The 10,000-nt window shown below is 44.4% G+C and overlaps 2 protein-coding genes across 7 annotated transcripts in view; one reads left to right on the top strand and one right to left on the bottom strand.

The window, feature by feature from the left end:
* Positions 1 to 2,185, top strand: part of endou (endonuclease, polyU-specific) — a 7,968-nt gene extending 5,783 nt beyond the window's left edge. Inside the window, exons 9-10 of the mRNA XM_062545304.1 lie at positions 1,665 to 1,807; positions 2,013 to 2,185. Coding sequence (XP_062401288.1) covers positions 1,665 to 1,807; positions 2,013 to 2,133 — 264 coding nt within the window. The 3' untranslated portion in view covers positions 2,134 to 2,185. The remainder of the gene's footprint in view (positions 1 to 1,664; positions 1,808 to 2,012) is intronic.
* A 721-nt stretch (positions 2,186 to 2,906) lies between these two features.
* Positions 2,907 to 10,000, bottom strand: part of stat2 (signal transducer and activator of transcription 2) — a 24,200-nt gene continuing 17,106 nt past the window's right edge. For 4 of the 6 annotated variants that reach the window (XM_062545299.1, XM_062545296.1, XM_062545295.1 and 1 more), the window contains exons 17-24: positions 9,636 to 9,771; positions 9,318 to 9,370; positions 9,050 to 9,144; positions 8,180 to 8,319; positions 7,844 to 8,032; positions 7,557 to 7,611; positions 5,962 to 6,026; positions 2,907 to 5,018 (exon numbers count right to left, since the gene is read on the bottom strand). In XM_062545299.1, coding sequence (XP_062401283.1) covers positions 4,819 to 5,018; positions 5,962 to 6,026; positions 7,557 to 7,611; positions 7,844 to 8,032; positions 8,180 to 8,319; positions 9,050 to 9,144; positions 9,318 to 9,370; positions 9,636 to 9,771 — 933 coding nt within the window. In that variant the 3' untranslated portion in view covers positions 2,907 to 4,818. Of the gene's footprint in view, positions 5,019 to 5,961; positions 6,027 to 7,552; positions 7,612 to 7,843; positions 8,033 to 8,179; positions 8,320 to 9,049; positions 9,145 to 9,317; positions 9,371 to 9,635; positions 9,772 to 10,000 lie in introns of those variants that run through there. The other 2 variants (XM_062545300.1, XM_062545301.1) reach the window with 2 other exon arrangements.

Below are 10,000 nucleotides of genomic sequence, written 5' to 3'. Positions count from 1 at the left end.
AAGTGTGTCAATGCAGTGAGAAAGGGTGAACACATTTGCAAGAGGTGTCTTCTGCTCTGCTGAGACAGTGATGAGGAAAACCGAGTGGATCCCAGTTTCTTTAAGCAGGTCAAAGCTATCAAGAAAGACTGTAAAGGGGATATGAGTCAAATAGATGTGAATAGTCATGAACGCAGCATAACGTTTGCTCTGCCTGCGTCTGAAGTAGGAGATGTGAAAGGTCTTGAACGCAGCATAACGTTTGCTCTGCCTGCGTCTGAAGTAGGAGATGTGAAAAGTCTTGAACGCAGCATAACGTTTGCTCTGCCTGTCTGAAGTAGGAGATGTGAAAAGTCTTGAACGCAGCATAACGTTTGTTCCGCTTGTGACTGCAGTAGGAGATGTGAGTAGTCTTGAACGCAGCATAACGTTGGCTCTATGTGTGACTGCAGTGGGAGATGTGAGTAGTCTTGAACGCAGCTCTATGTGTGACTGCAGTGGGAGATGTGAGTAGTCTTGAACACAGCATGACGTTGGCTCTATGTGTGACTGCAGTGGGAGATGTGAGTAGTCTTGAACGCAGCATAACGTTGGCTCTATGTGTGACTGCAGTGGGAGATGTAAGTAGTCTTGAACACAGCATGACTTTGGCTCTGTGTGACTGATGTAGATGTGAGTAGTCTTGAACGCAGCATGACGTTGGCTCTATGTGTGACTGCAGTGGGAGATGTGAGTAGTCTTGAACGCAGCTCTATGTGTGACTGCAGTGGGAGATGTGAGTAGTCTTGAACGCAGCATGACGTTGGCTCTATGTGTGACTGCAGTGGGAGATGTGAGTAGTCTTGAACGCAGCATGATGTTGGCTCTATGTGTGACTGCAGTGGGAGATGTGAGTAGTCTTGAATGCAGCATAAAGTTGGCTCTATGTGTGACAGCAGTGGGAGATGCGAGTAGTCTTGAACGCAGCTCTATGTATGACTGCAGTGGGAGATGTGAGTAGTCTTGAACACAGCATAACGCAGCTCTATGTGTGACTGCAGTGGGAGATGTGAGTAGTCTTGAACGCAGCATGACGTTGGCTCTACTGTATGTGTCACTGCAGTGGGAGATGTGAGTAGTCTTGAACACAGCATAACGCAGCTCTATGTGTGACTGCAGTGGGAGATGTGAGTAGTCTTGAACACAGCATAACGCAGCTCTATGTGTGACTCCAGTGGGAGATGTGAGTAGTCTTGAACGCAGCATGACGTTGGCTCTACTGTATGTGTAACTGCAGTGGGAGATGTGAGTAGTCTTGAACGCAGCATCTGTGTGTGACTGCAGTGGGAGACGTGAGTAGTCTTGAACGCAGCATGACGTTGGCTCTACTGTATGTGTGACTGCAGTGGGAGACGTGAGTAGTCTTGAACGCAGCATGACGTTGGCTCTACTGTATGTGTGACTGCAGTGGGAGACGTGAGTAGTCTTGAACGCAGCATGACGTTGGCTCTATGTGTGACTGCAGTGGGAGACGTGAGTAGTCTTGAACGCAGCATGACGTTGGCTCTACTGTATGTGTGACTGCAGTGGGAGACGTGAGTAGTCTTGAACGCAGCATGACGTTGGCTCTACTGTATGTGTGACTGCAGTGGGAGACGTGAGTAGTCTTGAACGCAGCATGACGTTGGCTCTATGTGTGACTGCAGTGGGAGACCTACCCTGACGTGTTGGGGATGCAGTTCAAGTGGGACGGCTACTTCAAGCAGGTGGGCTCCGCCATCATCGGCTGCAGCCCTGAGTTCGACCTGGCCCTCTACAGCCTCTGCTACATAGCCCGGCCTGGCAAACAGTGAGTGACTTCTGTGTGTGTGTGTGTGTGTGTGTGTGTGTGTGTGTGTGTGTGTGAGTGTTGTGTTATGTTATGTGCATGTTTTTCTTTTGTGGTGTATGTGTGTGTGTGTGTGTGTATTTATGTGTGTGTGTGACTGTGTGTGCATGCATGAATTTGTGTTTGTGTGTGTGTGGTAACGTATTCTGTATGTGTGTATTCTCAGGTGCAAACTGAGCCTGGGAGGTAAGCCTCTGATCATTCAGACGTACACCTGGGACAACTCCTCCTATGGCAACGGCAAGAAGTTCATCGCCTCGGCCTTCCCCTCCACCCCCAGGAGCTAAGTCAGGAGCTGGGACTGGTGCAGCGCTATAGTTCCGTACGCATAAAGAAATAAACACGACTAATCTTCCTCTTATGCCACAAACCTCTGACTGAGTCAACGGACTGTTTCTTGCAGTTGTGATGCTGTATGATTTACAGTATTTTCCTGCATATAAGCCGCAGGACAGTGTTTTATGCAAGTTAAAAAGAAACAAAACCATATTAGCACCATATTAACTACCCCCTGTATTAACCTCATAGCTGAAGACATTTTGCAAGATCAATGTATAAGCCGAGGCTAATAGTCGGAAAATTACGGAAAATATCAACTTCTCAGTTCTCTCTCTGGATCTGATTTGATCTTATTATCATTAAGAACAGACTGGATTCATGATATACAATCTTGTCCCATAAGTAGACAGGCAAGAACACAAGTGAAGTTTCATTAAAATATATGAGTGAGGACGTTTTAGCTGCTCACAAGTGTCGGGCAGGCAAACACTGGTGTCTGTGGGTCTACAGCCCTGGCTCTGAAAAGAGAGAGCGAGCGCCTGTGACTGATCATACAAAATTCACTATTCTAGTAGCTAGGCCTAGACTACTTTCAGTTGAAGCAAAATCCCACCTTCTTTCTCATGAAATACTTATAATACATAATAATAATAATAATAATAACAAACATCCATACACAACTGTTTTTTTATACACTCAAGAGTTCTGTGCGTGTTCCTGTGTGTCTTTTTGTGTTTGTGTGGTATCCTCTGTACTATTAATTTCCCACAATGTTGAAGAATTCTACATGGGAGACTTTATTTACATAAAGAATAGAATACAAGTTCTTATGATGGCCTTTTTTCCAAGTCACACACAACAGTTATGGTCAAACTGTTTGCATTGGGTAATACAGGAGACAACTTGTGCACTTACAAGCTTCAACATCATAGCTTGTGTCCAGTCATTTAATCAAAGAATTGAGCACAAAAGTGTACCATAGAAGTCAACATTGCATCTTAAAATACATACAGTAGCATTACAAATATGGTCATTTATTTTCTTTTAAAAGTGCATAGTTAAGACATATTTGTTTTCATCAATTACGGGATTACTGTTTTGCCACTGTAATATTGACATATTGGGGAAACTGGTCGAGTACCAAAAGTTTCAAACTTTTAGATTTTACTTTCTCTAACCAAGCCCAGAAAAAGCGCAAAAGACTTTTAGACTGGCTATGCAGTGAAACGACATTCAAGTCTGACATGTACTACAGGTGCCAAGATGCAATATGTCATAGTGCACTTACAAATCAGCAGAAGCTAAGTTCATGAGGGGATTCAAATCTCATTCTCGTAATTCTAATAACGTCAACACTGCGGTGTTACTACCCAGCAGCATAAACTGTATTTTCAAAACTTCTTACCATGGCAGCTGAGATTATGTATGAGCATGATAACTATGTATGCAGAAATGTCGCCACATTTATAGGATGTCCTTAGTGTTTGCATGCACAATGAAAATGACCCTGGACGCTGATTTTCACACTAACCAATCCAAATAGTCTCGGCAGAAAGGATGGTAGTCATCCTCACTGGCCACAAGTTTTAGAGGGGTGATCAGAACAGCAGTGGGAATTGATCCAATTCCATCTCAGGACTCGGCTGCTTATTGTTCACATCTTACACGGGATTACTAAATTCACTATATTCTCACAGGATTACTAAAATTCACTATATTCTCACGGGATTACTAGATTCACCAAATACTCACTAATTCAACATGTATCTGATAGGTGAACATCCTGGAATCAGAAAACAAAAGTCCTGCCATGTATTCCTTGCCTGTGTACTTAATACAGGTGACATTGCCAATCAGCTGATATACCTGGCTAAAGTGAATGGTTCAAATAAATATGTGGTAGGACTTTCACTCTCTGAAGTACGGACATAAACCTCTGGCCTGATGACACCAAGCTAGTAGTTTGTCTTAATATGCCATTCCCCTTTCGGTCACATTTTATATATGATGCTCAAAACACAAGCGTTAATGAATGGATACATATGGACGCAGACCACAATGAATGCAAATAAAATTGTACGAATAATAACCAAGAAATACCAAACATATAACGTTTAGCTGGTAAGAACTACACTACAAAACAAACAAAACCCCTTGAATTCTTTGGGTCAAATGAATGAGCTGTCAATACAAAACCAAATAGTCAGATTGTGAGGAAAAAATAGGACTCTAAAGGCTGCTTTCTCATACATTAACTAAAAAAGAAGATCTCGTTTGAGAAAAGATTGCAATCTGAGACTGATGGGGATGAAAAACAGGTCCTAGAAGATTCTGAAATGAAGCCATCGTTTGGGCCTTGTGTTAAGTGCTTTCAATACTCCCTAATTTAGATAAAGTGCCTTATTGGGACTCGTTACTCCTAGCAAATCATCAGTAAATACTAATAGAAGGGGGTTGAATTGCCAATGCACACAGTTTTGCTGCCACCCCAGCTAAGGAGTGCTACACCACATTCCCCTCTACTAACAATTATTAAAGGTGGACATTTGACAATGTCCATGTCAGATATCAGGAGCTCTGAGGGGAGTTTGGAGCTCCTGATATCTGACATGGAGATTGGGTCAAGTTAAAAAAAAAGGTGCATGTTTGGCTAAAACAAGGCGCTATGCTATGCTATGCTATGCTATGCAGGTTTATTCAACTAGTTGGCTGAGCATGAGATCCGGCAGGCTGTTGTCTGGCAGATTCATCCCTTCCAGCATATTTGGGTCATTGAGAAACTTCTGCAACAGTTCTGCGTCATTTATGTCTGCCAAACCACCACTCAGCAGAGGCGTCTCCCCGACACAGTTGAGGAACTTGTCCATGGAGTCGGCGAGAGGATCATCAGGAGCTGGGGGGGAGAGAGAGAAGACAGCAGTCAGGTGTGTGTGTGTGTGTGTGGTCCAGAGCTCATACGGAACAGTGGGGATAGCTGCTCCAGATCACAGAGCTACTGTAGGCCCCTCCCTCTGTCCTACTGTACGTGAACCACAACAGAGATCAACTTTTAGCTACTACATCCTATTAACTGTTTATTTATTACCCTCAACAACACAATATATAAAGCCTCATAATGTATTACTGTCAACAACACAAAATGATAAACATTGAATCAAGTAATGAGGGGAGGTATAGACATTAGTGAGGCAAATCTGTGAGAGAGAGAAAGTGATGTTTCAGATGATCTGAGCATAGAGGGGACTGACACTAGTACTAATACTACAAGGAGGCCTATCAACTTAAAGCATGCAGTGATCAGCTGATCCAGGACAGTAAGCATCAGGTAGGGGGTGCAATGAGGTGTAACTGTTAGTCTCCACAGCTGAATCACAGCCATCGATCAGCCCAGAATAAATCCCACCCCTGAACAGCAGGGGGCGTTTAGTCTGACAGCCCTCGGTGCCAACGGCTCCATCTGGTCAATTAGCTTGTAGCATGCTGGTTAGTAGCTATCCCATTTGTTTTTACAGTCGAACTGTTGGATTCTGATTGAGGTGGACCTTGATTGGCCCACTAACCTATACAACACAGCCCCCCCTCTAACATGCAGGGAATATCAGCACACTGTTTCAACACACAATCCAGCATGCAGCTTAAAAGACGGCCAAATCCTGTCCCAGTCAAGCATGCCACAGAAGAGCCAGTGTGATTAGGCAGTAGAATGAAAAGCCACAAGTGAAAGGGGGGGCTCTCCAGCACCTAGAGATTGGGGGGGGGCATCCCAACAGTGATTGGGGGAGGCGGGGTTAATGGGTAGGGTTGACTGGGATTGGTTCATAGAAGTTCAAACTTACCTGTGACCTCATCGCAGTGCTGCAAACACAGACTGTTCATTGGCTGTTTGCCCTCAGTCCCGCTCCTACCAATTACATTGTAGAGTTACTAACTCCAGTGTTGCTGTAGACAGCACAGGCACAGCACAAGGGCGGCACCATAGACATACTCTATATACACGTAGCCGTATATATATCTATGGGCGGCACCATAGACAGACTGTATATACACGTAGACGTATATCTATGGGCGGCACCATGGACATACTGTATATACACGTAGACGTAGCCGTATATATATCTATGGGCGGCACAATGTCCTACGTGACCTAGTGGTGCTCACTACAGTCAACTCAGCACTAGTAAGCAAACCGTGTGCGTCGTCACTGAACAGTTTAACACAGTACAGGGGCTTTCAACCAGTGGTCCACGGCCATCTTGTGGTTGGTGAACACCTAATTGTGCCTGTTGAGGTGTCCTGGGCTGTGTCCAGAAGTCAAGCGTGCACGCTGGGCAGTGTGCATTTTCCGGAAGTTACGTCAGAATAGACTGTCCGAAAGTCAAGCGCTCTCACTAGTGGGTACTTCGTTTGGCGTGATTTCCAAGCGTGCATCGATGCATCTTTTTTGGCCTCAGATATCCCATAATCCATTGCGCAGTGCAGGTCAAGCTCCACACGTCATGCAAATCGTCAACACACCCCTCTCCCCGAGTCAGGTGACGCCAACTAGTTAGTGCTGTCCAAATGTAGGTAGGGACGCATACTGAGGAGCGAGCTAACTAAGACGCTACTGGGAAGAGGGTACTATCCAGCGTGCACGCTTGACTTCTGGACATAGCCACGATCATGGCAACCGTGACAGGGACCAGAAGGAGGCGGACATTCCCAGCCGCATTCCCCCTCTGGACAATTGCACTTTTTACATTTTCCCAAGAATTGTTGTTAAAATTGCTTTAAAAAGCTTAAAATGTTTACCATGTTGTAAGTCTCTTTGGTTAAAAAGTTTCAGCCAAATGTAATGTAATGTCATGGTGAGGACATGGCTGGTGGTTGCTGAGCATGGATTCAGTATTGTAGCTCAGTGTGGAAATCACTGTTTGTATTCAGTGACGGTCCTGGTGTTGCTTAATTAGACACAATGAAGGTCCTGCTTCACAGTCAGTTGAAAACCCCTGGTATGGTTTATAACATCAAGCATGACCAAATGCTTTGATTCGCTTCTTCCGTGTGTGGCACCAAAGTGGAGAAGGCGTGTCTCTCCAGTGTAAACTAGTTCTGTGGTATTCTATCTCCATGGCACTGAAATAAGACGTGTGCCCGGCGCCCGCTGTCCAACTGCACCAACGGGTATTGATGGTGCTGGTAGCCAAGGCAACGCCTGACTGGTGTACAGTGAGGGTTTATAAAATGAGTCCCCTCTTTCACATACATACACATAGATCTTCTCACACGCACACATGCATGCACACACAGGCTCACACACACACACGCACACACACAAACACACACACACACACACACACACACACACACACATGCACATACTGTAAATACCTGCAATACACATACAGAGCGAATCTAATTAGACAAATACGGAATAACATACAGTACTTACTCTTTGGACACAAACATCAACTTGGTCTTGATGTATTTGAAGTATGGACTGTCCTCTGTAGAAGAAAAACAGAACATGTTTCTTAAAGACATGGAAAGACAGAACATGTTTCTTAAAGACATGGAAAAACAGAACATGTTTCTTAAAGACATGGAAAAACAGAACATGTTCCTTAAAGACATGGAAAGACAGAACATGTTTCTTAAAGACATGGAAAGACAGATGTGAAGAATACTGAATACTGAAAGTGGTAGATTTAACAGTTGGAGAGTCATGCAGGTCCTCACCTCCACCCTTCTCTGTGTAATATTTCCCAAATGCCATGTCTTTGGGAATATCGGGATAAAGGTAGCGGAGTGGGTTCTCCGGAATGTTCCCTGCCTCCAAGATCTGGAAGTTCCGGATGATCTCCACGAACGGGATCTGACTCATATCCGTCTTGGTGAACGGCTGAACACTCCGCACATTTCTGTTACCTACGTACAGGAATAGGAAACAAGCTCACATAACAAGCTCAGTTTGTGCGTGTGTGCGCGTGTGTGTGTGTGCGTGCATGTGTGTGTGTGTGAGCGTGGGTCCATGTGTGCATGTGTGTGCGTGTGCGTGCATGTGTGTGTGTGTACCCTGCAAGTCTGTCTCCACCCAGCTGAAGGTGACTCCTCCATCTTTGATACTCTCGCTGAATCTCAGCAGGAAGGTGCCGTCCAGCTTCTTCTTGAGAAGAGTCTTCTCCCTGCCCTTACTGATGAACCCCACTACCGAGCTGCACTCACACACACACACACACACACACGCACGTGCACGCACACACACACACACACACACACACACACACACGCACGCACACACACACACCACAACATTACACACCTACACTGGATTATGCTATCGGACTTATATTACTCTAGTTAATATACTATATATAATGAACATTAATACAGTTGTGATTAGATTAGTGTACTTACTTTATCATACATTACTGCAGTCAGTACACTATCATATGTACATTACCGCAATTGTAACTATTCAATAAATATAAGAGAACTTCCAGCCTAATAAACACCCCTTTCATTTCCCCACACAGTAGAGAGCTGCCACATACAGGGCCAATGGCACACTTATACAAACAAGCACATAATGCTTCACAGTGATTACTGTAAGCTCCTACAGTAGCTGTGGATATAACAATCATCAAAATGCTGTGTTCTTGATGTGCTATGTTCTTGTTCTTGATGCGCTATGTTCTTGTTCTTGACGTGCTATGTTCTTGATGTGCTATGTTCTTGTTCTTGATGTGCTATGTTCTTGACGTGCTATGTTCTTGATGTGCTATGTTCCTGATGTGCTATGTTCCTGATATGCTATGTCATTAATGTGCTATGTAATTAATGTGCTATGTTCTTGCTCTTGACGTGCTATGTTCTTGATGTGCTATGTTCTTGATGTGCAATGTTCTAACTGATGATGAATAGAAACTGAAATAGTTCACGTACCCGTCTTTCCAGATCTCGGCCAGGTAGGTCTTCACCAGGGTCAGGATGCCGTCCAGCCATACCCAGAGGGAGAAGCTGTTCTCTGCCACATTTTCCTTTAAACACACACACACACACACACACATTTATAACATCAAAAACTCAAACAAATGTGCACAAAAACTGCCACATGCACACAAACAAACACACACATTCATATTCACACACACACACACACACACACACACACACACACACACACCCACCCACCCACACTCGCTACACTCACCTTGCTAAACCTGGCCCAGGAGATGGTGCAATCATCGTAGCTCTGTTGCTTTCCTGTAGAATGACAACCAACCCAGTCCATCAGATCAGACAGACAGGCACCACACACACACACACACATAAATTCTCAAGCATTCTATCTTCTTCCTAAAGTTTTTATGTAGGATAAATTTATCTCCAGGTCGCTTCTTGCTCTTCTGTTCACTAACACTACTGCATTATTCATTATTTTCATTACTGGCCATTATAACGACAACAGCAATACTGTAATATAAAACATGCCATGTAATAAACGTTATGTCTGGCAGCAGCACCCTACCAAACAGCTTCTGAGCGATCATGCCCAGCTGATCCTTGTCTAGGCCTCTTCCGGCGGCTGACAGAAACTGCCAACTCAGCATCTCCCCTACCTTGGGCCAAGGGGCTGGCGTTGTGTTGGCAAAAAACAGCACATTCTATACACACACACACAAACACACATACACACACACACACACACATACACACAGACATACATTAGATAGGACGTGAACAGGCTTTGACATCAGGTGGTAGAATGCATCAAGAATGACACCATTAAGATACATTTTAAGATACACACACACACACACACACACACACACACACACACACACACACACACACACAAACACACAGACACAGACACAGACTGTAGGTTTAAGA

Source organism: Sardina pilchardus, chromosome 9 (genome assembly GCF_963854185.1).
Source record: "Sardina pilchardus chromosome 9, fSarPil1.1, whole genome shotgun sequence".
Taxonomy (NCBI): Eukaryota; Metazoa; Chordata; class Actinopteri; order Clupeiformes; family Clupeidae; genus Sardina; species Sardina pilchardus.
The sequence above is the reverse complement of the archived record's forward strand: the minus strand, read 5'-3'. Positions and strand labels throughout refer to the sequence as shown.